Source organism: Lemur catta, chromosome 22 (assembly GCF_020740605.2).
Source record: "Lemur catta isolate mLemCat1 chromosome 22, mLemCat1.pri, whole genome shotgun sequence".
Classification (NCBI taxonomy): Eukaryota; Metazoa; Chordata; class Mammalia; order Primates; family Lemuridae; genus Lemur; species Lemur catta.
Genome location: NC_059149.1, coordinates 25,969,877 through 25,997,044, shown reverse-complemented (window position 1 = coordinate 25,997,044; position 27,168 = coordinate 25,969,877). Strand labels below are relative to the sequence as shown.

Sequence of the window (27,168 nt, the reverse complement as noted above, 5' to 3'; positions counted from 1 at the left end):
GTTTCCCAAAAAGTGGTGCTGAAGCCCCGTGGATCTCTTTCAGCACATTAGGAGAGTCTTATGGTGCAGAGTAGAAAGGAATGAGGGTGGCAAAAAAAATTCGCATATAGTGGTAAAGATTTAGAAAAGAGCCGAGGAGACACTCTCAAGGAAAATTAATATAAAATGGATGTCAACTGGGAGAGGAGTAAGTATGTACTCATGAATAAATCACTTTTATAGCTCTGCTTTAAGGCTCTATTACTTTCTGTCTAAATGTATTTTCAAGTGTTATGTTCCCCCCAAAAAGAGAGAGATGAGCTTCATTAAATAGTGCAGTCTGTATTCCGAGGGGCCGATTTTGTTGGGCTGGACGAGGCTTGTCGTAGACCTGCGTGCAGATGCCCAAGGGAATGAGGGCGCTTAGAGCAGAGCAGTAAAATTGTCAGTGAAACCATTAATTGAGAAAAATAACTTTATGAGGCTTAGCACATGGGCCATTATGGCACGCTGCTGCCTGATTTCCGGCCCCTGCTGGGCGAGGAATAGAAGAGAAGTCCAAGGGAGAAAAGGGAATTTGAAGGACGATAAAAGTTGATGGTGATGCATGCTTACAAATGATCAGCGCAAACATTTCTCCTGCCTAAAACACGCAAAAACCAATGGCTAACCAGAAGCCATCCCCAAGGGCTTTGGACGTTAACCATCTGTCCAACACTAGCACAATTTGCTTAAGTTGAAATATTCCTTATAAATTAAAAAGTTAAAAAGTTGTGCTAATTGAGGCTGAAAGGGAAACCAGGGTAAATTCAGCAATGGTGGAGAACGATTAGCTGTTAGTAAATGAACTTGTGTTGTTTCGGTAAATATCCTAATTATAATCACTATTTACGTTTCGTAGTTTTGATAAAAAGCATAAGGCATAATTAAACACCCCCCAGAAGTGTGCTGTGGTCTTTGGCTCATTGCTGTGATGTGCTGGCTATGACAAGCCTGTTTGGCTACAAGGCTGTGTGTGGCTAAGATCCCTTTTCCACAGGGTGACAGTTTGCCCTCACCAACCTCCTAAGTGACGCAAGATGACTATGAAAATGAAGAAATGCTGCACATCAGACCTGAAAGAAGAGGAAATCCAAATAGGGCATTGACGGAGAGTAGAGAGTAAAACTCTGGCAACTACAGCCACAGAGATCATTTTGTTATGACAGACACAGCCCAGCTGCGCTTCCAATGCAGAAAATCAGGTATTCATCTGACACAAAGTTCCCACCCCGTGTAGACAGGTTTATGGAGGAAGACTGCAGGAGGGACAGGTGAGCAGGAGAAACTCAGGGAGCACCTTCTAAAGGCAAGGATGACAGTGACATACCCTCAAACCTAGGAGGTTACCTGACACCTGAACACCTGGAGCCTTCTTGCTCCCATCGTCGGAAAAGCAGGTGTGTGACACGTGAAGTCAGAGCTTCGTTAAATGGAAACGGCTGGAAAAGATCACAGGCATGTGAAAGGGCACAAAGAATATTCCTTAGGTCCCCTCTCCAGGAACGTGACCGTCAGACCACCGGGACACTTCCCTTTTTGCCTGTCATTACAGCTTTCGGATATGAGCGTTCTCTCGGAAAAGAGAAATGTTCTCAGGGAAATGGTTTCAAATCTACGCGTATTGCTGTGAGCATGTGATGTTTTCTATTATTTAATAGGGTTCAGCTTTCAAAGCCTGCCCCCTTGGAAGGGTACCTGATTTCCTCTTCTGCTTTCAGTTCTAAAGGAGACCCCAATATGTGATAATTTTCAGGGCTAATGAGCAAATAAATAAATAATGAAAATACGAGGGACCCCCAAGTGCTGCCTTAGTTACAACCACTTAATCTAACCACTTTTTGATGTGAAGGATTGATGATAGATGGGAAGAAAGCTTAGATCTGATCGCTAATGCTTTATAAATTTCAAAGACGGAAATGAAAATTATATAAATTTCGAGAAACCCCCGTTACTATTCGTTATAAAATACCACACAGAACAAAGCAATTAAAAAATATAAACACCACAGCACAGTCAGATACCATCTTCATTCAACTTCAAAGATTTTTAATCTTGTGTAAAGACTTCTTTTTAAAATCCTAACAGCTGACCCTGAAATGCTGGCTGGGGAAGCACGGAGCTGTCTCCTGGAGGGAAAGATCTGAGAAGCGGGTGGGGAGGGCTGAGACCTTGAGGGGAAGGATGTTCCTGGCTCCAGGACTTCAGAGGGGGGGAACCTGCTGGGCTGGAGATTAGAGGAAGAGTTTGTAGTTTCTGCTCCTGGAAAGGAAGGGATGGAGAAGGTGAGAGGAGGAAGAAGAGAGAGGAGAGCAGCTGAGATTAGGCAGGGCAGAGGGGCCAGGGCAGTATTGATACCAGCTGTTTCAATTGAATTTATTTGCTATTACTGGGATGTAAAATCTCCTTCCATCTCTGTGGTAAATTCAACTCGATTTACACATGGAAGCGAGAAGATCTCAGAGGCCTAAAAGGCCAAGAAAACAAAAGCTCCTAGGAACAACTCACAAAAAACACGGTGAAGGGCTCTGGGTTTCCTAGGCCCTGGAACTGGGCTAAGAGGACCCCAGGTGACATCTTGTTTCAGGTTTTTTTTCCCCTACTAAGTATAAAACCAAATACCTTTTGTCTCACCCTGAACTTTTACATGGCAGTTAGAAGTCCTCACTTTCTAGGGCCTTCTCTAAAAGCTCACTGTTTCAGAGCATTCACCTAAATCCAAGTAACAAAAGTCTTTAATCGCCTGCTTACTCTAATTGCCTTAGATTAGACCTTATCTTTTCCTGTGCTCTGCTAATTCCAGCCTCTGAAATTACCTTCAGATAACTTTACAGGGATAACCTCATTTTTTTTAAATGCTTCTTTAATCTTTCTCACTTTTTTTTCCTCCCTGGGTCAAAAGAGGAAAAAAAGGGAATATGCTCTAAAGTGATTCCGGGATCATCTTGTGGAAAGAACAATGGTTTAAGAATCAGGAAACCATGCTTCTAGTTTCAACTCTACTGTTAACCAGTAGTCATTCAACCGCCTGGAGTTTTCGTTTTCCCATTTATAAAATAAGAGTTTCAGCCAGGTGCAGTGGCTCATGCCTGTAATCTCAGCACTTTAAGAGTCTGAGTTGGAAGGATCACTTGAGGCCAGGAGTTTGAGACCAGCTTGGGCAGCATAGCAAGACCCTATGTCTACAAAAAAATTAAAAATTAGCCGGACATGGTGGCACGTGCCAATAATCCCAGCTATTCAGGAAGCTGGGACAGGAGGATCACCTGAGCCCAGGAGTTTGAGGTGACAGAGCAAGACCCTGTCTCTAAAATAAAAAAATTAAATTAGAGTTTGAATTACCATTTCTTTAAAGTTTATACCAGGCTACATTCTGGGCCTGTGGAGCCCCCCACAGGTTTCTAGGCGTTCACATCCCTCACTCTCCTGACACCTGAAGAACACAGCTGTGACTAATGTGACTTCACACAGAATACCAAAAAAATAAATTCATTACATTTGTGAATCCTAATTTTAAGCCAATAAAAACTAGTTTCTGTCTCCTCTCCCATCTTTTTCTTTGAACTTTAGAAAACATAATTAACTAAATCAGAAGAATTTACAAAACAGAGTTAATGCAGTGGTATACCTGCAGGTGATCTTTACTAGACTTCTCATCAAATGCTGATGAACTCCCCAGGTGTTTGTTTTATAACATCTGTTTGGTTTGAATGCAAAAAACCAAAAATATCCATAGGAAGAGATTTTTTTTTTTTTTTTTTTTTTGGAGACAGGGTCTTGCTTGCTCTGTCACCTGAGCTAGAGTTCAGTGGCATCATCACAGCTCACTGCAACCTCAAACTCCTGCCCAAGCAATCCTCCTGCCTCAGCCTTCTGAGTAGTTGGGACTACAGGTTTGTGCCACTACACCGGGCTAATTTTTCTATTTTTTATAGAGAAAAGGATTTGCTCTGTTGCCCAAGCTGGTCTCAAACTCCTAGGCTCCAGCAATCCTCCCACCTTGGTCTCCCAAAGTGCTGGGATTACAGACGTGAGCCACTGCGCCTGGCTGGAAGAGATTTTTAATTATTTCATTCAACCAATGAAATTCCTGGGAATTCCATTTGGCAAGAACAAGAAAGAATATGAGCTTTGCAGTCAGACAGACCCGGGTTCACGTACTAAACAATATGACTTGGAATAAGTTACTTAACCTCCCTAAGCCTCGGTTTCTTCATCTGTAAAATGGGAATAGTGATACCTACCTGGCAGGATTCTTGTCAGGACTAAATACATGGTATATAATGTGTACTTAAAACATGTTTTTGTTCTGCCCCCATTCTATATAATCTTATTTTTTATTTTGCTGTTTAAGGACACAGACTGGGACTCAAACAGTCCAGGTTCAATGGCAATGTACCACTATTTTAGTCACTTGGTGATTTTGGCCAAGTCATTGAACCTCTCCGAGGCGCTGTTTCGTCATCTGTGAAATGGAATTAGTGGAGCATTTAGCACAGAACCTAGCTCAAAGTAAGCGTTCAGGAGATGGTAGCTAGCGGTGGTAACAGCAGTAGCAGCAGCAGTAAAAATCATAGTAGATCATCACCTGGGACCACAGGAAGGATGAGAGAAATCTGACGGTCAGCAGAGGCAGGAGGGACTCGCCAGGCAGCTGGATCGCACTGGCAGGAGGCTCCAAACTGTGGAACAAGATTCTCCTTCTCACTTTTACCTTGACCTCCCCGCAAGCTTTCTGTTTCTTTCTCCTTTGTCTTTTCTTTGTCTTGGTTTCCACGGAGTAAGCCATGGTTGCATCAATGGCTGCATGAAACACAAGCACCGACCTCAGAGTAGCCCGGTGCCTGTGCATACTCCCACGCGTGTACTCCCCACCGGGGCTGTTTCACTCCGCGCCCCGGACTGCAGAGTGCACGGGTGTGGAACTCGGCGCCATGAATTCTGCGCTCTGTGCACGCCACTGCTTAAGAACCACAATCTTGGTGGCTGTTCATTTTTTGACACCTAAGAGAAGAGAAGTCCTGCTTGCTACAAATCCTGGGGGCAAAACTAACTCGCAGGAGGGACCACGACTTAGAGTCCTGGCATTTCTCCTCTGCCTCTAAGAGAGCTCACTTAGTTACTTGTTCCATCTTGTTGCCTCTGGTTTTATCAGGCTGCACGTAATAAATTACCCTGGTACATCCAACTGCAATGATTCTACCTGCTTCTCTTCTGCTGAACATTTAGACAGGTGCCAAATGGCTATTTGTTTTTATTGAGAGTTAAAGACAAAATATTTGACACTGATTAGCTTCTATTCAGCATCTACAAGAGAAGAACTATGTGAATTATATGATATTTCCATATGTATATTAGTTATGATATGTTTTAAGCATTGTTACTACTGGGGTTTAAAATATATACGTATGTATGTAGCATGTGTGTATGTGTGTGTGCGTGTGTGTGTGTGTAGCATTTAGTAATATGGTATCTCACCACAACTGTACTGGAAGCCAATTTTCTGAGACATGGATATTTTGAAATGTGAGTTCACAATCATTGCTAACAATCACTCAGGCCTTATGGTCTATGAAGGTTTTGCAACACATCCCTATCTTGTTTCACCTACTTGGATGGCTGTGTGATGTAGGCACATAGTCTTGGAGTTAAATTTCAAAACCCTGGCTACAGTTGCTTGAGTCTTCCTGGGCAGCTGAAAATATTACCCCAAGGTTACTTAAAAGATAGATAGGCCAAGAACAAAGACAGACCTGTGGCTTCTTTGAAGCTGTGTGGATTATTTCTTCCTAACACTTTGCCTCTATTTCTGGCAGAAGCAGAACAAGCTAGGAGGACAGGGGAACAGCCCCTTCATAGTGTTGACCAAAGCAGGGGCCCCCTGGAAGGTGACCAGACAGGTCTGAGCAGCTTTCTGGGCCCCTAGGCAGATGGGAGACAGCGGGGGTCCCCCTCACAGAATTCCTAGATGGAAATGTCCATGAAGCAGCTCCATCCTGGGGACGAAGGGTCAATTCCACTGGATGAAGCTGCCATTGGCAGTCACCCCTCTTAGGCCCTCCTCCTAGAAGGACGTCCCTCTGGGCGAGGCCTCCTCAGCCAGCTTCTCTATACTCTGAGTTTTGTCTCCACCATACGCTCATCGTTCAGCCCTCCACCTATGCTTAGGCGATCTACAGGGGTCTGTTCAAACTGTGTTTACATGACTAGAACAAAAAACTTCTGATTTTATGATTTCCAAACACGATAATCCATATCTATATATAATATTACTTACATCACCCCTCAACTGGGAGTCATAATAAAACATTGAGGGATAGATTTTTAAAAAGGGAAGCAGTAGGGCCTGGCTTGGTGGCTCACACTTGTAATCTCAGCATTTTGGGAGGCCAAGGTGGGAAGATCGCTTGAGCCCAGGAGTTCAAGACCAGCCTGGGCAACATAACAAGACCTCATCTCTAAAACAATTTTTAAAAACTAGGCAGGCGTGGTGGCGCATGCCTGTATAGCCCCAGCTTCTTGGGAGGCTGAAGTGGGAGGATTGCTTAAGCCCAGGAGTTGGAAGCTGCAGTAAGCTATGATCATGCCACTGTACTCCAGCCTGGGTGACAGTGACACAGCAAGGCCCTGTCTTAAAAAAAAAAAAAAAAAAAGAACAGTAAGTTCAACAGATGAGAAAAATATATTTAAATTACCTGGGTCCATCCTTCCCTCTTCATAGGAGCAGGCTGAGGACTGGAATGCTCCGCCATGATGCTCCAGCACGGTCTGGGAATACTGGCACATTGCACGGCTGTCGGCATCATTGGCCCTCCAGAAACAAACGGCTACAGCAGAGAGACATGCACATTTGTAAAGATCATTATATCACCATTGCTTATAGGAGTAAGATATTGAAAACACCCAAAATACCTATCTATATGGTTCATCTGTAAATGTGCCATTGTACAACCGTTGAAAGACTGAGGAAGCTCTTCGTGTACTGCTTTGTGGCAATCACACACACACCCACACACACACCCACACACACACCCACACACACACACCATGCATATACTCTCACATATAAACTGAGCAAAAAGTGATGGTGTTTCTAGTTTGCTACCAATTGTGTGGGAAAGGAGAGGGGACAACGTATTTGCATTTTATGTGTACATTTGCTTGCATATATATACAACGTCTCTGGAAGGAGACACAAAAACCTGGTAATCTTGGTTGCTCTTGAGGAAGGGAACGGGGAGGTTAGGGGAGGAGGCAGGGGGAGGTTTTTCACTGAACCTTTTGTATCTCTTGAATATTAAACTATGTATTATAGAAAGGTAACCTATTCAAAAATGAAAAAAAATACTTAAATATTTTAAAAGAGGGGGAAAAGATCACTGAGGAGCCACAGGAAAATGCCCTTTAGGGAAGATCCCATGCAGGGTAGAGGCGTAGTGAAATATGCCTTGCTCAGTCTCGAGCTGCTCAGAAGTTAAATAAACCGCTCGACGTTAGGGTTCGGTTATCCTAAGATGCTCCTTGTCGTTAAGTCTATATGCTGAGAAGATGGCCCTTTCTGGGGGAAGGAGGTGGGGATGGATTCACAGCAAGGTAGCAAAGATCACTAGGCAGGAGAAGGTTTGGTGACCCCCAACACTGGTATAAAAGAAATTTCTAGCTATCATTTCAACCAAGTAGTCAGATGCTATAGACCGAGATCCAGGACTGTAAGATTTTTGCCCTTTTATATAACACCCCCATGTTGTCCCCTTAAATCTTGTCTTTTCTCTGGTAAGGATGGACAGTAAAGTCTTAAAATGAAGAGGGTCCATGAGCTTGTTTTCCGGGACAACAAGGAAGGGTGGCCGGAAGGAGACCACCTTCCTGGAGCCCATCTTGGAGGAAGAGAAACCCAACGGTCTGGATGGGCGGTGACAACTACCGAGAGGGGCGGAGAGCAGGGGGAGGCCCTGCGACCTGCCACAGTGAAAAAGGAGGGTTGTGAGCAGCCTGCCTGGGCCTGTGAACCGCCCGGGGATTCGGGAGAAAGGGGCTCCTCAAATGTAGTGACAGATAAGCGCTGCACAGCAATAGGATTAAATTTGAAACTGTTACAGGTGAGATGTGACGAGCCCATTCTTGTATGTCAGAGAGCTAGACTTTTTCTTCCTTCAACAGGTATTACTTTCTCTTCGTTGTTACTAAAAGAGCACAAAGGCACATTCCTACTTATTCTCTTACCTTATGCTGATCTTGAAACAACACTGAAAATGCTTACTCGCCGGGGATCTTCAACACTGAAAACTCCAGAGGGAAGATTACTTACTCCCCTCTCTTCTCCCTTTTCCTCTTCAATGCTAACAACTTGCCACTTTAACCACCTCCCTTTTTTTCTTTTTTTAAAAATTTTTATTTTATTTATCATTAGAAAATTTAAAATTTACCAAGGAAAGAATGTGCATATTAACCCCTCTTTTGCACACTCTTTCCCGGAAATATCAACAGACATGTCTGGACCTACCATAGGCAGGCACCTGTCGATTCCAGGAAGTACAAGATTCCAGCTTTGCTCGCAGGGAGCTTGCAGTCAGTCTCATCAGAGGACAAAGACTCACACTCAGAAATGCCTGCTAATGCCTAGGAGCAGGCGTCCACTGTCAAGTCAGAGGGCCCAACCGTGACGGCTTCAGGAATCCCACTGGAGAAATTCCTCAGGACTGAGACATGCAAGCTTCTTGGGGCAGGTGGGCCTTGAAGGACAGGTTAGATCTAAGGGAGGACCACAAAGAGCACCTCCGCAGGAGTGGGCATCCTTGCGGAATAACGAGGGACCTCGTCAGCTGGAGAGGAGGACGGGAGAGATGTGACTGGCTGATGCCACTTCCAAGCCAATCAAAGTCTAAAGTAGGATTTTCCCAGATTTGTAGAAACCCTGTGTGTTGCAAATACACCCGCCGCGGCATCACAGTGATCTGATAGGACTCCCACGACTTGCCAGCTGGCGACGGCGTGACAGGCAGGCACCATGCTCAGGGGAGGCCACGGTATCTGTGTTCTGCCGAATCCCCTATGTCTCTCTCCGCACAGCTGGACCCAAGATAAGGGCAGACTTTAATGAGTGCATCACGCTCTCTCCCTGCAAGCTCAGCTCAGATTATTTCTTTCTCTTCCTCTCCCCATTCTCTCCCTTTCCTGCTCACGGCCAGATGTCGAGGAGAAATCCTTCCCCACTGTGAGTTTCGGTTGGGATGCCGACCCGTGGCACTGCCTTTGTGGGGGGATTGTGTGCATGTGCGGATGAGTAGAGTGTCAAACACGGGGACCAACCCAGCATCCCGCTGGCCTAAGAATCCTGTCTCCGGGCCAGCAGCGACACATTTTAGCTGTGTGAACTTGGGCTGTCGCTAAACTGCCTGTTCCTCCGTTTCATTTATTTGTAAAACGGAGCTTGGTAATATCTTCCTACCTACCTCGGATGATTTTCTCGAGGTTCAAATGGAATAACGTCTGTGAGAGCACTTGGGAGACAAAAGAACTTATTATTCGCAGCGTGGGGTGGAGACTGCATAGGGTGGAGGGGAGGGAAATCGGGGAGTCTCAGTAAGTCCCATCAGCCCTGGGATTCTATAAAACTGTTTTATATCATTAAACAAGTTTCACTAGATAGCTTCCTTCGCTGTTGTAATAACTCTCACTCTAATGCTTCCTTTTCCCCCCCAGATGTCCCTAAGTTGCAGCTCCCGGCTGAAAGTCCCAGCTCCTCTGGCCTGGCCTGCTCCCCAGTCGGTGGGACTCCCCGCCGCCGCGGAAATGCTCACGCGGCATCTTCACAGACACTCTGGGCGTCACGACGTGGACGGACGCGCATAGAAATGGCGAGAGGCTCTGCAGGGCCCGGAGCTGCGTTGTACCGGGCTCCTCTGCCAGATGCTCTTTCAGTTTAAGTACCTTAGTGCGAAAGTGAGTCCTGCAGCACTGCAGTAAAAAGGATTTCATGGCATAAATGTTGACGGATTTACTAACTTGGAGATACGGTGACGGACACCAGCAGGTTGATGAGGGGACAGAGGATGGCTCCACTGGTGGCATCAGGTGGGTGAGGCAGGTCCCAGAAGGACACAGATGGCACACTCCCAGGGCTACGTGAGCAGTTCCATGAAGTTCTGTTTGCCAGGGCTGCACCACAGACCGGGCAGCTTCAACAACCGCTGTTTGTCTCCTCACAGCTCTGGAGGCGGGAAGTCCAAGGTCAGGGTGTCAGCAGGGCTGGTTCCTCCCAAGGCCTCTCTCCTCGGCTTGTAGGCGACATCTTCTCCCTGTGTCCTCAGACGGTTGTCCCCCTGTGTGTCTGTGTCCTAACTGCTTCTTATAAGGACCCCAGTCATACTGGATTAGGGTCCACCCCAATGGCCTCATTTAACCCTAATACCTCTCTAAAGACCCGCAGAAGTGCTGTCCAAGCAGAAGCCAGGACGAGTCGTATTTAGTAGTAAATAGGAGGGGGGCACGCAAGGGGGAGCGGTCCAGAGGGAGGAATAAGATAGGCAGAGACCTAAGGCAAAACCAGGGTGAGGAACCTCCCGGCTTACCCAGAACCATCCTGGCTTTAGCACCACAAGATCCACATCCAGGAAAGCCTTCAGTCACTGTGAGTGATCCTTGGGACTGTCAACCGTCCAACACAGCCAGCCGCAGCCCAGAGGAGCAGGGCTGGGTGTGGCAGGGCTGGAGAGGGAAAGCTGGAAAGGCCGCCAGGAGCCCAGTGGGAAGCCACGCTGTGCTAGGGAGCTCAGACTTTATCTTAAAGGCAGTTGAGCAACCACAGGACTGTGAATAGGAGAGTGACTTGCTAGGACTTGCCTTCAGAGAGGGCTCTGGCTTCCGGAGAATTAAGAAGAGGGACAACACTGTGGACCACTTAGGGAGGCACTGCAGTTTTCCAGGGAAGAGGAGAGGGTGACTTGACTAGAGCGGTGGAGTGGGGCGGAGAGAACGAGAGGGGTGTGGAATATCCTCAGAACTGAGAAACTTCGAGGTAGGCGGCGAGAGAGGAGAAATCCAGAATGACTCCCAGTTTTCTGGCTTGGGCAACTGGAAAGAGTCTTGGAAGTAATTAGGATGGTTTGGAAATACCTTCCCCACACCACCCTGCACCAGCCAACAAAGAGCTATTCTTCTGCTTCCGTAGCTCCTGTCGACTTACAAGTAAGCCCAGTTGCTGTTCAGCTGGCCCAGGGTCCCAGGCAGAGCCGTGAGACTTACAGGAACTTCAGGACAAGGAGGAGGTTTGGGGGATGAGGGGAAGGCGATCATTATTTATTAAACTAGATATTCCCCTAAATTTCTTTTTCTTAGAGACAAAGTCTCACTCTGTCGCCCAGGCTGGAGTGCAGTGGCACTACCATAGCTCACTGAAGCCTCAAACTCCTGGGCTCAATCGATCCTCCTGCTTCAGCCTCCTGAGTAGCTAGGACTATAGGTGCATAGCAACATGCCTAATTTTTCTAAAAAAAATTTTTTTAGAGATGGGGCTCTCACCATGTTGCACAGACTGATCTTGAACTCCTGGCCTCAAGCAATCCTCCCACCTCAGCCTCCCAAGGTGCTGGGATTACAGGCGTGAGCCACTGCGCCTGGCCCCTAAACTGTTTTTATAGTGGATCTTGTTTAATCGAGTGGGTGGGTAGGCATTGTTATCCTCATTTTATAGGTGCAGAATTCGGCATAAAGTAGTGTGCCGAAAGTGGCCACAGCTACAAAGCAGGACTGGAATTTCAGCCCAGATGTGTTTGATTCCAAAGAATTGCCATTTCCACCTGGCGGCTTCCCCAGTGAACACTAGTTTCTACCCGATTGGATGTTTCTTCACATCTGCTGCCATGCCTCGATTCCAGCTTCACTGAGCATTTGTGCTCCCAGGAAGAGAGGTTAGCACCAGTAGACAAGGGCACAGCCCAAGGGACAGGAGTGTCACCTGCCTCAGGATTCTAAGAGGCCAGCTAACAGCTGCTTCCAGGGGACTGGGATTGCAAGGCACTTTCTTAATCCTTTGTAACTTGTCCATGTGCTGATTATATGTGCAAAATCCTAAAATCAGAGGACCTATATAATTATCTTTGCAGGCATCTGGGACAGGGGACGCTATGGAGGCAGCGTCCCTGCCAACAGCCAGTTTAGGGAAGAGGGTGTGTCAGGAGATGAAATAAGGAGATAGACAGCGATGGGGAGGGCGCTCCACAGGATAAAGGGAAGCAGATAGGTTCCCAGGGCCTCCCTCTAAGGGGTTCAGGAACATGACAGCTAGACTGCATGGTCCCTACGTGGAGGCTGCCCTCCCAGGACCAGACAAGCTGGAGCTAGAGCCATATTTAAACAAACAAACAAAAGCACAGAAAAAACCCAGTAACATCTCGAGCTATTTCTTAACCAGCCAGGTGTACATGTTGATGTAAATCTCTACTTATGTCTCCTTGGAAGCCTTGATCCTTCCATATTCATGCTGTGCTCTGGCCCTTTTGCTCAGTCTGTCTGCTACTAGTTATTTCTGCATGTACCTTATTCCCCCTCTAGATTGGGAATTCTTTGAAGGATCCCAGTTTCACTCGCTCCAGATTTCCACATTTTCTTTTATGCAGTAGGCACATGATTGGCGTTTGACGGTAACACTGTCATTGGTAACGTGCATCTCAGCGGGCTTCTTTAGCCACTGGCACTAGCAGAGAAAGGACACTAGAGGGCGCGCCCTCCCCTCTTATCGGAGTTCAGGAAGCTCCTGCCCCTCGGGTCTGTCTGAAAAATTCAAACATGTCTGAAGTTTTGTTTTCCCCACTATCGGGGAGGAGCTTTGGGGAATTTTGAATACATATACCAACACCCTTAGGGAACTACTCATTTATTGCACTCGGGACTCGGTTTTTGAAAAACAGTCTTAATGAAGAAACACATATTCTAAAAAGTAACCAACCACTTTACACCCATTAGGATGGCGATTATAATGACAAACAAGCCACACAGAAAACAAGCTGTCAAGGACGTGGAAAAATCAAAATCCTCATGCATTGCTGATGGGATGTAAAATCGCACGGCTGCTGTGGGAAACAGTGTGATGGTTTCTCAAAAAATTAGACATACAATTGCCACATGATCCAGAGATTCCACTTGTGGGTCTACGCCCCAGAGAACCTAAAGCAGGAATTCGAACAGGTATTCGCACACCCGCGTTCATTGCAGCATCATTCACAACAGCCAAGAGATGGAAGCAGCCCGCGCATCCACTGACAGATGAGTCAATAAACAAAACGTGTTCTATACACACAGTGGAATATTGTCCCACCATAAAAACGAAGGAAATTGTGACTCATGCCACAATCTTGGATGAAGCTTGTGGACACTATGCTAAGTGAAAGAAGCCAGTCACAACAGGACAAATGCAGTATAATTCCACTTATATGAGGTCCCTAGAGTAGTTGATTTCATAGAGAAAGTAGAATGGGGGTTGCCAGGGGCTGGGGGGAGAAGGAGGATGAGGAGTTAGTGTTTAATGGGGACAGAGTTTCAGTTTGGGAAGATGAGAAAGTTCTAGAGATGGATGGGGGTGATGGTTGCACAACAATGTGAATGTACTTAACGCTGCTGAGCTGTACATTTAACAATGGAAGGAACAGCCTGCGCAACATAGCAAGACCCACCCTCTACAAAAAAATTTTAAAAAGTAGCCAGGTGTGGTGGAGAAGTGGTATGATAAAAGAAGCATTTTTGGAAGATTAGTGGTATACAGGATAGATATGAGTAACCACTGTAGGTAGGTGTATCAGTTAAGACACTGCAGAAAAAACTCAGGGACGAGATTAAGGACAGTGGCCCTAATGATTAAAAGAAATGGATGGGGCTGACTGTGGTGGCTCACACCTGTAATCCCAGCACTTTGCAAGGCCAAAACAGGAGGATCACTTGAAGCCAGGAGTTCAAGACCAGCCTGAGCAACATAGTGAGAACCCCACCCCCGCCCCCAACACACAAACCGCCATCTCTACAAAAATTTAAAAAATTAACCAGGTGTAGCGGCTTGCTCCTGTAGTCTCAGCTTCTCAGGAGACTGAGGCAGGAGAATCGCTTGAGCCCAGGAGTTTGAGGCTACAGTGAGCTATGATCATGCCCCTGCACTGCAGCCTGGGCCACAGAGCAAGATCCTATCTCTAAAAAAAAGAAAGAAAGAAATGGATGTATTAAAATGCTGGGCCTTGGTGACAAAAACAATGGGGTGGGGGTTTGTGGGTGGGTCAAGGAAGAAAGTAGACTCCAAGATGATTCCCAAGGATCTATAAAGGGTCTAGCGGAGACTTTGGAAGCCTGGTGGTAATACTCTACGTACAACTGCTGCATGTTGCTAAACAGAGAAAATAAAATCTGACAGATTTTTCAGAATATTATATGAGTGACTTGCAGATTTTTATAAAATATTGAAGTTTTACTCTTTGATCATTTTGTTAATTTTCTAAGTCACTGCCCTACTTAAAGATGTATATAATATATATAAAATATATATAATATAATATATATATCTTTAATAGCCTTGCTCTTGAGTGTTTCCTGGACCAATAGCATTGGCATCAAGTGGGTACATATTAGAAATGTAGAATCTTGGTTGTAATCCCAAGCCTAATGAATCAGAATCTGCATTTTTGAGAGCTTGTTTGGAGGTTCAGGGGAGCACAGCTGCTCACATGCCCTTGACCGAAGATCAGTCCTCCTCTATCAGGGAAAGTCGTTCTCTTCAATAGAGCACACAGCTTCAGGAGGGACACACATGGAGTGGTGAGGAAAGGGACACCCGCCCAGCCAGCCAGATCAGCTGAATCAACAGGGTGACAGATGTTGCAGCCAGATGGCCCTTATATCCAGAATCTGCATTTTTTTTTTTTTAAGACAAAGTTTCGCTCTGTCGCCTGGGCTAGAGTGCAGTGGCATCATCATAGCTCACTGCAACCTCAAACTCCTGGGCCCTAGTCATCCTCCTGCCTCAGCCTCCTGAGTAGCTGGTACTACAGGCTAGTTGACACCATGCTTGGCTAATTTTTTTTCTTTTTCTTTTAGTAGAGATGGCGGGGCGGGGGCGGAGGGGGGGGTCTCACACTTGCTCAGGCTGGTCTTGAACTCCTGACCTTAAGCAAACCTCCCACTTGGCCTCCCAGAGTGCTAGGATTACAGGCATGAACCACCACACCTGGCCTGGAATTTGCATTTTTAATAAGATCTTCGGTGATTTGTAGGTACATTAAAGTTTGTAAGCAATACTATCCTACAAAACAAAGTCTGAACTCCTAACCATCAAAGTTCTCCAACAGCTTTTCTTTTTTTTTTGAGACAGTCTCACTGTTGCCTGGGCTAGAGTGCGGTGGGGTCAGCCTAGCTCACAGCAACTTCAAATTCCTGGGCTCAAGCAATCCTCCTGCCTCAGCCTCCCGAGTAGCTGGGACTACAGGCATGCGCCACCATGCTCGGCTAATTTTTTATATATATTTTTAGTTGTCCAGATAATTTCTTTGTATTTTTTTAGTAGAGACGGGGGTCTCGCTCTTGCTCAGGCTGGTCTCGGTCTCGAACTCCTGAGCTCAAACGATCCACCCGCCTCGGCCTCCCAGAGTGCTAGGATTACAGGCATGAGCCACCGCGCCCAGCCTAGCTTTTCAATCTTATTTTAGTCTCTTACTACAAAACATGAATTCTTTGCTTTCAATGTAATTTCAGAAAGGTGGTGTCACTGCATTGACAAGTGATAGGAAAATGAGTTAAATATAGTTCAACACAACCAAATGAGAACCTGCATGCAATACTTGATTAAGTAATGATGACTGGCAGAAACATTAAATGCTCTGAGTTAGGAGAGAGTTGTCATGGTTTTTGAAGTTTTCACCAAGCACAGAGTTGATTTGGTTGTTTAAGGTTGGGGAGGTTTCTATAGACAGGCGTGAGCAGAGACAGTTCCAGTTAGGGGTGAGGAACCTGTGGCCTTGGGGCCATATATACCCTTCTGGATCCTTGAGTGTGGCCTTTTGACTTTTGATTCAATCCAAATTCTACAGAACAAATCCCTTTATTAGAAGGGATTTTGGATTCCATTGAGGGGCCACACTTGGGGATCTGGAGGGTGGCGGGCAACAAAGCAAAAAAATTAAAAAGCAAAAAGGAACAGAGATTAGACAACTTTTTCTGAAATTAAAGTGAGTAGTAGTGAGAAGGTTGGGAAAACTGTAAATAAGAGGCCAGGGTATTTACTGAGTGCAATGTTTTCTCTAACTTGTTCATGATGGAATTTTGATATATTTCATTCCATCATCAAAAAACACAACACTTTTTAAGAAAGAAAATGACCTTTGGGAGGCTGAGGTGGAAGGATCGCTTGAAGCCAGGAGTTCAAGACCAGCCTGGGCAACACAGCAAGATCCCATCTCTACAAAAAAATTTTTATTAAAAATTAGCCCAGGTGTGCTGGTGTGTGCCTGTAATCCTAGTGACTCATAACGCTTAGGCAGGAGGATCACTTGAGCCCAGGAATTCAAGGCTGCAGTGAGTTATGATAGTGCCACTGCACTCCAGCCTGGGCAACAGAGCAAGACCCTGTCTCAAAAACAAAAGAAAGAAAATGACTATACAATTAATCAGCCCATGCCCATGAGAAAACCAAATTATTGAAGTAAATATGATATGCTGTTGCCAAATCTTTATTGTTTATTTGCTGCTTGTTAATTCATTTTGTCATCTAATAATGACAGCAGATAAAAGTTCAGATTCTTACTACTATGGAAAAACAAGTACACATGGGAAAAAATACAAGCTGAGGAAGTTCTATCCATTAACTTTTCTCTACGGATTGGGGAAAGGTCGTGGTTATCTGAGACGGGGTCAGACCACCTTGGTTCAGCTCTCAGAACACAGTCTTCCCAGGTAACGTGGAGGAAGGCCTGACCGTGGGAAGCAAGGCCCCAAAAGGATAGACGGGTGCTTTCAGGCAGATTACTCTGCTAACAGTATACAGGATGGGCTGGTCAAGGGAGCAACGAGACAGGAAGACCAGATAGGAGATCTCAGCAGTAAACAGCAGTAATCCTGACTTGAGATGGAGCAATAAGACCTTATGTTTACACAGTACTTTATGTTACACGAATTCTTTTCGCAGACACTCCTTAAAATGATTATGTGAGGTAGGTAATTTTTTTAAAAGTTGGAGGTTTAGTTAAAAAGGCAGCTATGTGAGAGACATGTCACAAAGAAGAGTTGACGGACTTAGTGAGAGTTAGGGTGGTGGGGAAGGGACAGGAATCCAAGATGCTCCCGAAGTGCTTCAGCTTGGGTGACTGAGAGGATGTCATGGCTCTTAACGGAAGTCTAGAGGGAAAGCTGGTGTGGAGGGGGGTTTGTAACGGTAAATTTTATCTTTTCTTTTTACTCTGAAATAATTTCAAATTTACAGGACAGTTACACTGAAAGAATAGTACGAAATAACGCCCTGTCCATGTTCCCTTTGCCCAGAGACTCGTTTAAGTCTCGCCTGTGGTCTCAATAACGTCCCTCATAGCAGAGCTATCCGATGGGGTCACACATGGCACCACTGTCGTCCTGCTGAGTCGCCTTCAAGCTAGAGCCATTCTGCAGGCTGTCCCTCAATTTGGGTTTGTCTGGTGTGTCCTCACGATGAGACCCAGGTGATGTGTCTTTGACAGGACCATCACAGAAGTGACAGTCACTTCTCATTGTGTTTTATCAGGCGGTACACAACGTCAATTCATCTCATTACCTGTGCTGTTAACTGTCATGATTTGAGGTGGTGTCTGCCGTGTTTCTCCACAGTGAAGTTATTATACTTCAACCCCCTTTCTGATCACTGCAGTATTTGCCAGGAAACACTCTGAAAGGTGCTGGCAAGGTTGGCTTCATGAATGATCCACCTGTACAGCTGCACAGCATCCTACACTTAGAAGTGTCCCGGGCTTGGTTTATTTTTTGCTGGAGAAGGAAGGGAGGGAGGGAAGGAGGAAAAGCAAAGGAAGGAGATGAACATTTAATGTACATTTAATTTTTTACTTTTTACGTTTCAGTTGCCAGGATGCCCAAGAATTAGAAAAGTCAAGACTAGGGCTTGGGAGGGAAATCTGGATTGGAGATAGAGGCTGGGGCGGTACATGCACACAGGTGGTGACTGAAACAGGGAGGACAGTCTCTCCAAAGGAATTGGGAAGAAAAAGAGGAACTGAGGACCTAATCTTTGGGAACACTCCCAAATGCCATGTAGAAGAAAGGGAAGCCAGCACAAGAGTTAGAGGAACGCAGCAGAGAGTGGGAAATCCAATGGTGCAATGTCGCAGAAGCCAAAGGAAAAGAGAGCTTTACAAGGAAAGGAGTCAACCATGCCAATGCTGTGACGTTAAAGGAGAGGGTGACCAATAGAAGACCCCTGCTTCCAATAACGAGCCACAATAACGAGATAAATTGTTTCTTTATTCATTCAACAAACATCCGTTAGGGCGTGGGCTTCAGGAAAATGTGCTGGCCAGGCGCTTAGAAGGGTTCCAGGCTTGGTTTAACTTAAGCTCTGCTGTCGCTATCGTGAAATTCTTAATCTTTCAGCAAGAGACCCTGCACTTTCATTTTGCACTGGACCCTGAAAATTACGCACCTGGCCCAGTGTGATGGAGCAAAAGTCAACTATCCTTGCCTTGGGAATATTTCTTGGTGACAGTGAGAGAGGGGTGGTATCTCGTCCCAGTGGCAAAGTGGAGGGAAAATTTGATTGGCAGAGTGTAGTGGATAGTGGGGAGGGATGGACTTACAGATGGAGGCAATGGACGGGTTCAAGCCCTTTGGTGCATCAGACTTAGCCTTGGAAAGGCAGCGGCACTGGAGGAAAGAAGTTGAGGCGGAAAGACAGGGAGGACGGAGGGGGCGGGGGCCGGATGAGGATGAGCCCCGCGCCCGGAGGAACCCTGTGTGCAGCCCGGTGCTGCGGCGCCTCCGGGCCCGGCTCCTGCAGGGTCCGCGGGCAGGCAGCGCCAGGGGCCAGGCTGGGCAGCCTCCCCGGCCGTCCGCACCGACGCCAGGGCGCACGCTCGGCTCGGCGACGCGATTTCGATCCGCTGGCCGGCACGACTCTGGGACAAAGGGGCTGATGGAGCAGCCGACGCGATCGCGGCCTCCTCGCTCGCTCCGCCCGCTGCGCAGGGAGCGGGCCTGGGCAGCCGGGGGCGCCCTCCTCCGCGGGGGCTGGCGCGGGGAGGCCTCCGTGGGCCCCGGCACGTCCCTGCCGCCGCCCCCGCGGCCGGGCTGAGCTGGCGGGGAGGGGCCGCCCCCCCCCCCCCCCCCCCCCCCCCCCCGAGCCCGGGCGCTTCCGCCGGCCGCAGCCCAGGTCCAAGCGGCGGGCCCGGGGGAGGGGACGGAACGCGGCCCTTCCAGTAACTCGCCCCGCGCTGCGCGGGGGCGGCCGGCCCGGCAAGGCCGAGGACACACGCGCTCCAACAGCCCCGCGGCCTCGCGAACCTTCCTCGCGGCAGCCCGCGCGTCGGCCAGAAGGGCCCTGCGTAAAAACTTTTAAGAGGGGGCCAGGAGCACATTAACCTGATGCCAAGAATTGGGAAGGAATCGAGCAGATTTGAGATCGTTTTCAACTTCCGTCCTCCACCTTATAATCAAAGTAGTATGTGCTTAGTGTATAAACGGGCAAATACAGAAGAGTATACGTAATTAGACTCCCCTTGCCCCCCCCAAAACCACTCGTAATTCCGCCACCTAGGAACAAACACTACATATCGGGATACTTCTTCACATTTTGCTACGTATATTTCGCTTTACGTACTTGATAGTTCTGTGCAAGTCATTCAGTGTCTTGTTTTTTGTATTTAGTATCTTATAAACAGTTCCCACTTCCTTAGACACATCATAAACATGTTTAATGGTTCTATGCTAACATCGTACAGCTGGTACCAAAATATGACCGTTTTCATTTTTTTAAAGGATCAAAGGATACAAATATTTGTAAAGTTCTTTATTCTTAGTGTCAAATTGTTTTCCAGAAGGACTGTTACTAATTTATATTTCCAGTCTGGCTGAGTGAAAGGCCAGTCTTACTAAACCTACGGATATAGACCAGGGAAAGACACCTGCTCTTGACTAGGTAACACTGTCTCACTGTCCAAACCTTTGCTCTACCTTCCTCCCTTCACTAAAAATGTAAAGAAATTGCAGAGCCTTCTGGATCCAGACATTCAGACTATGGGAACTTCGGCCAGTTCTTGTTCTTCAGTTTCCCCACCATCTTCCTTTTTTTTTTTTGAGACAGGGTCTTGCTCTGTGGCCTGGGCTAGAGTGCAGTGCTGTCATCATAGCTCACAGCAACCTCAAACTCCTGGGCTCAAGGAATCCTCCTGCCTCAGCCTCCTGAGTAGATGAAACTATAGGCATGCACCATCACACCCGGCTGATTTTTCTGTTAATATCTTTTGTAGAGACAAGCTCTCTGGCTCAGGCTCCCCCATCATTTTCTATTCCCCTCAAGCTTAAAAACAATACCACCCAACTGGTACCTTAAAGAATTAGAAGAATCAGCAGAAGTCTCTCCCCTAGAGCCCTGTGTGCCCCAAGGAGGCTCCTTCAGTGTGTTCCCCCAGGGGCTCAGCCTGCTAATAACAGGTGGGGCTCCCATGGGGCCGGGTCCCATAAGAAATCAAAGCTTAAGTGTTAAATAATTATTCCCATTAAGAATCCCCTGGAAAATTGGCCCATGACTGCCTCTCCATGCAGGACTCTGGCAAATCATGGTTCCAGAAGAATTTATTCTCTGAGTGGCTGACAGTATGGAAGAGACTTTCTAGAGCTCCGGCATTGCATCGTAAGAATAAACAGTGACAGTCACTCTACTGCACACAAGCCTGCACGCTCGTGAGTGTCAGGTCTTAACAGCCCTTTGAGGAAGGTGCTGTTATGGCCCTCACTTTACAGATGAGGAAACTGAGACTCAGAGAGGCTTGTCTGATGTCCTCATGCTCTGTAACTAGCAACATGTGTTGTTTTCTTTCACCTTTCTCCCTTTATTCCTGTGGAAAGTGAATCTGAGTAAAGCTGCACATTTTCTTATATTTTAAACCTTTGTGTACCATGTCGATGCAATCAGAGAGCATAGCTCTGATGGGATTAAAAAATAGTGACAGCTACTTTTCACGTTTACTTCTATTTGGCTGCAAATTTGCCATCTCATGGTTTTCCCATACTCTATCCCTTAAGCTGGCCTGTCTCCCCAGCCCCATAAATTCAGCTCACTACCGGCTGCAGCTGGAGCGTCCTGTTTTGCCTTTATCTTTGAAGTCGGTTATATTCGGGTGTCTGCCTGGCGTCTCCCATCTGGGCCACTGGCCTTGTGACATTTTTGAAGACTACTTTATTCTTCCCAGGGTGAGCTTGTTTTCTACCTCTTCTTTCAGGTTTCCTTAAGACTATTATCCATCCTCCTAGGATCATTAAATCAGGAAATGATTGAATTATCAGGCTAGAAAGGACTTTATCCACTGTCTATTCACCATTTTACAGAGGATTTGTTCTGGTCACTCAGCTAGTTGTGTCACCAAAGCTAAGACAGTGCTCTTTCTTGTAAAACAAGCAGCCTCTGGTCACTGGCTGTTTCTTTGGCTCTGGGCCCTCCTGAGTAAGCATTGCTGATAGGAGCAGATAACACAGCAAGGGGAGTAGGCCAGGCAGAGCTCTGTGTGTCTTGGCTATGCAGAATGGTTGCTTGGCCAGGCAGGGGATTCTTGAGCAATGTGGATTTTGCCTGTATTAACTCTGCAAACTGTCCTGATAAACTGTCCTGTTTATGGATTGGCATTGGCTAAGCATCTGACCCCTTGCAGCATGACAGGGACAGAGCAGTACAAAGGAGAAACCTTCAAAGAAACCGGAATACAGCCTGCAGAGGGCACGAACCTCCCCCTGCTGGCCCGAGTCTTAAAGCTTCCTTACATCTGGCAAGAGCCTTATTTTATTGTTTTCTTCAAATTAGTTAAAATTTATTTTAAAACATTAGCACATGCATATAGCATATTCATACCTTTAAAATTCATTGTCAGGTTTTTTAAAAAAATATTGTTTTGTGTTGATATGATTTCTAGATTGTTCCAATTCTGCAATTTGCTTTCCTGCCCTTTGTAAAAACTTAAAGTGTAATTTACATACAGAGAAATGCACGTATGACAATGGTACGCTTTGGTAAAGTTTCCCAAACTGAACACACCCAGTTGCTGGCATTCAGATCAGGAAACATTTCCAGCACCCCATATACAAGCACCCCTTGTAGAGAGCTTTATGTTGTTGCTTGTTCTTCTTTCTTTTCAGAAATTCACTTGATGTGAAAACGGATTTTTCTCTGATTTAAAGATGTCACATTCCCCAGCCGCCTAGCATGCAGAATGGGTACAACACAAGAAACATTTCTTTCTCTCTCACTCTGATGAGGCTAAGTTAAAATCAAGCGCATTTAAAACTTTGGCCTCTTAGGAGAAAGCTTGAGAGTAGATGCATAGATTCGCAGACATTTAAAGTTGGAAGAGACTCTGGAAAAAGGAGGTTAGGGCCAAGGTGTAACACCTCCCAAGTGGCAGATCTGGGACTCAAGCCCAGGCCTCCTAAGAACCCACCATTATTTTTTGCTTTGCTAATGTTATGTAAATAGCCAAAACCCAGGGTGGCAACAGGTACTAGGAAGAGAGACTTCAGGAAGATTTCCTGTGGACAGGTGAGCCATGACAGGGTGGCAAGACTGTGAACAAGGACACACAGTCTACTCTTCCATCCTACTGGAGAGAACCGTGCTGCCCTCTGGTTGTCTCCTGAAATAGCCTCCAACAGTTTCCTTAAGTCCATGTTTCCCAGATTGTGTGCCAAAGGGCCCTAGAATGCTGCAGCAAATTCACAGGGGCACTTCAGGATATTTTAAATTTTTGAGGCGAACACAGCGGTATCTGATATCTGTCACACTGCACAAACTATTAATTAAAAGAAATTCAGTTTTGGCATTAGATTGCATTACATTCCTTTTGATGACATTCTATCTTTACGGAGTTAAGTTTTGGTGATACTATATTAAAAAGCAAGCAGTATGTGTGAAAATTGATGGGGAATAGGAAATATGGGTGATTGTATACAATCTGATTCAAATGTGTGAGAAATTGTGCAGTGCTCAACAGGTACATACATTCCATTAGAAAGCAACTGCAGTTTGAATCCTGGAGTTTGAGGCTGCAGTGAGCTATGATTATGCCATTGCACTCCAGCCTGGGTGACAGAGTGAGACCCTGTCTCAAAAAAAAAAAAAATTGCAATTATTTAAGAAAAAAATTAAAATATCAATTTCTTTCAATTTATATGTGTTGTTTTGCAAACAACTACTAAATTGTTAAGACATAAATACTAAATTGTTTGGAACTAACTTAATAATCCCTTAGGTATTTCTTTTGGCCTACAGGCCCTATGAACCTTTGCCTTAGGCGTAAGGCTAGGTAAGATCAGGTTCTTCAAGTTACTTCAGCATCCTGGCTGGGTGCTACGTGTCAACTAGATACCAGAGTCCAGGATGATTTTATTCAGATGAAGAAAATAAGTCTCAGAAATTAACTTGATGGAGGTCATCCACTCCAGGCAGATTTACATTTTACGAAGTCTGAACCTTATGCAATTGTTGGAGCCCTCTTTAAGGAAAATAATGTAAAATCAGGGATTTGAAACTGGGTAAAGGGATTACAAAGGGCCTATGCAAGTGAGGAGCCCTGGAGCTTCTGGGTCATTCTCTTCATTGGCCTCTGTGACCAGCTATAAGTAGTGGAGATGGAATTCAAACCCAGCTTTGACTCCAAAGACACAAAATGGGGATTTCTTTTTCCTACAGATAAGAACAGAAAACCAGGGCTGGGACAGCACTCCTAGAAATGGGAGCCTAGTGGGTCCTCCCCACACTTGACTGTTGCAAGGAACCTGGCAGTGGGACCCAAGTCCTATATCTTCTCATTGGAAGGTTAAAGCTCCCCAAGCGATTGGAGAGGGCTTTGGTATCAAAGCTGAGTTTGAATTCTGGCTTCACCACTTCCTAGCTCTATGATCTGGGAAAGCTACTTACCACCTTTGGGAGTTCCTGAGGCAATTTACCCACACTTCACAAGACTGTGAGGATTAAATGAGATACCACAGGTGAAAGTGCCTGGTCTAGAGCAGGCACACCAACTGCATTAATCTCCCTCTCCTTCCTCGGCTCCCACACAAATATCATGTGTAGATGGACGTGAAATAAATATAGACAAGCTAGCTGAGAGTTTCCTTTGTGTGTGGGTAAATTCAGTAAATGCACATATATGGCAAGCAACTGTCTGCAAAAGATGCAAATCAGACCGCCTTGGCAGATCTTTGCCTGGTGTCTTGTCTTGGTTGAGTTCCTAGCTGTGTCTATTTTCAGGGGTTCCCCGTTACCCAGAGACTAAGGTGGAAATTCCTTCCCCTGGCACTTGAAATTTCCCCAAATCCTCCAACATTTTGTCTCAGCACAAGCCAAGCCAAACCTCTCTTTAGCCCAACTTGTCTTCATTGACCCTTATAAATACATCCGCTGTGGCCTCAGCAGAAAGCTACTTCCATTCTCAGGACCTCACTCTCTTTCCTTAGGTCCCCAATCCTACCCATCCTTCGGGGGCGCGGTTCAAGCCCTCTCTTGCAGTGAGCATTTTCTGCCCGATCCCAGCCCCTAGGTGATCCACACAACTCCTACCACACCCACCATTTGTACCATTCAGGTCTTAACCACATACTGCCTCATGTAGTTCTGTGAGTTTTAGGGCGTTTGCTTTTCCTTCTAACTGCATTGTAAGTACAGTGCGGTGTCATGGAAATAACATCAGGTTGAAAGCAGAGATTTGGCTTCTGTTTCTAAGTTGCTGTATAACCCTAGGCAAATATCTTTCCCTGCTTCCTTTAACTCTGAAGAGAGAGAGTTAGGATTAGGACCCTCTCTCTCCAAAGCGCCCAGCCTCCTGATACATACAAAATCTCATTTAACAAACATTCAAATATCTGTTGATCACTTACACTCAAAAGCACTGAGCTAGGTGCTAAAGGATGAACAAAGGCAAACCGAACAGTGGTGGCTCTCAAAAAACATGCAGTACAAGGAAGGACCTGGTGCACATACTCACTTGTGGGTCAGGAGCTAAAAGATCAGGAGTATCTGTCTAACATTCTGTCTAGTAGTTGCTTTGTCTGTCCACTCCACTGTCTGGCCCCATGACTGACTTCATGCTCTGAACCCCATCTTTTTCCATTCCAGCACCCTACCATGCACACCTCTGTCCTCCCTACCACAGGTGGTTGATGCCACACACGATGGCCCCCTGGTTTCTTCTTTTTACTTCTTTCATTTGCACAGAAGGATTATACCCTTGGTTTAGAAGTCCGCTGTGCTACACTCAACCTGAGGATGCCCCAGTCGATACAGCTACCCTGCCCTCTGCCCTTCCATTCACTCTCTGCCAGCAACCTTGAAATCCGTCCTCTAACGCTGAGCCTGGCTGCAGTATGTAATGGAGGGATCAGGAAGAGTGGTAGGAATGGTAAGAACATAGCAAGGTGGCTGGCACAGAGTGATTTCTTTGATTGCTTTACTAGAAGCCACGTGCTGTCTGCACTCTTTACCTGCATTCACTCATTTAATCCGAGCAACATCTCTGTGCGATAGTCTATCATCATCTTTGGTTTACAAATGAGGAACCAGAGGCAGAGACAAGGCAAAAGACTCACCCAAGATAGCAAGTTAGGTGGAGAAGCTGGGTTGGAATCCAGGCAGTCTGGCTCCACAGTTCACGCTTAACCTCTACGTCAAACTACTGCCTCTCTTGTAGTGAAGGTTCAGTGAAAGTTCTCCATCTATTCTTTCTGCCAGTTCTATTTCCTGGAGCTACCTTGAGACAGACATAAAGAAGGCAATGGGCATTTTCCCTGGGGCTAGGGGAGAGATCTGGAATGTGTCAACTGAATGACAAAGGCTGGGAGCTACCAGTTTCAAGGTCATCATCTGACCCTGAACTGCAGGAAGGGATCAGGGTGGAGAGCAGCCCCTGGCTACAGGGGGTCTGAGTTCTGGGTCTTAGTTCAGATCTAGGAAATCCTTCCACCTTTCTTTTCTTTTCTTAAAGGATCAGTTTAATTCAGGAATAATTTACATAAAAGAACAAGTTACCAGTTTTAGTGCACACTTCAGTGAATTCTGACCAAGTGTACACAGCCTTGCAACCATCACAACAATCAAGATAAAATACAGTTCCATCACCCCCCAAAATTCACTCGTGCCCCTTCCTAGTCAATTCCTTCCGTCCATCCCTGTCCCCTGGCAACCTCTGATCTGCTTGCTGCCAGTATAGTTTTTTGTCTTTTCTGGAATTTCACAGAAATGGAATCATTGTAGTCGTCTGGCTTTTTTCACATGGCTAATACTTTTGAGGCTCCTCCAAAACAGTGTTTGTATCAATAGTTTGTTCCTTTTTATCGGTGATTAGTGTCCCATTGTATGGGTATATTGCCATTTGTTTATTCACTGTCCTGTTGATGGACATTTCATTTAATGGCTATTATGATTAAAGATGCTGTGAACATTCTTGTGTAAGTCTTAGTGTGGCCATACGTTTTAATTTCTCTTGGATAAAACCTGGGATCGGGACTGCTGTACGGCCAATGTATGTTTAGATCTATATCCTTCCATCTTTCTGAACCTCGGGTTTCCCCAGCCCTACAGAGAGGGGAGGGCGCCGGGCCAGGTGAGCTCCACGCGGGCAGGCCAAGGTGTGCGGAGCCCGGACAAGGCAGGCCCGTGTGCGGAGGCGGGAAGCGGCGTGTTCGCGCCCCAGGAATACGTACGTTCGGGGCTCGAGGGGGCGTCGCGTCTGTGGACACAGGCAGGAAACTTCGGGAAGAGGCGCTGCCAAGTGGGGGATTAGGGATTAGAGGAGGGAGCCTCGCGGCCCGGCAGCGCGGAGGCTGCGTCCGGGGAAGCTGCCCCGGCGGCAAAGTCAAAGACCGGGCAGAGCCAGGCCCCGCGGGACCGAGGGGGCGGGGACGCAGAGCCGGGACCCCACGGGCTCCCGGAGCCTGAGG

General features: G+C 46.4%; 1 protein-coding gene and 1 long non-coding RNA gene across 7 annotated transcripts in view; one reads left to right on the top strand and one right to left on the bottom strand.

Annotated features, from left to right (window-relative positions):
• Positions 1-10,095, top strand: part of FBXO16 (F-box protein 16) — a 36,323-nt gene extending 26,228 nt beyond the window's left edge. Inside the window, exons 8-9 of one of the 5 annotated variants that reach the window (XR_006730891.1) lie at positions 1,019-1,223; positions 9,721-9,746. Coding sequence is in view for 4 of the 5 variants with exons in the window: in XM_045535560.1 (XP_045391516.1) it covers positions 9,721-9,870 (150 nt within the window). In the remaining variant the exon portion in view is untranslated. Of the gene's footprint in view, positions 1-1,018; positions 1,779-9,206; positions 9,237-9,720 lie in introns of those variants that run through there. The other 4 variants (XM_045535561.1, XM_045535560.1, XM_045535563.1 and 1 more) reach the window with 4 other exon arrangements.
• Positions 1,430-27,168, bottom strand: LOC123626526. Of its 2 annotated transcripts, none has more exons than XR_006730893.1 (4): positions 26,932-27,168; positions 25,819-25,979; positions 6,714-6,845; positions 1,430-1,460 (listed from the first exon to the last, which is right to left on the bottom strand). It is a non-coding gene; the product is annotated as an uncharacterized LOC123626526 (long non-coding RNA). The 2 variants fall into 2 exon arrangements; XR_006730892.1 differs by lacking the exon at positions 1,430-1,460 and adding an exon at positions 4,511-4,821.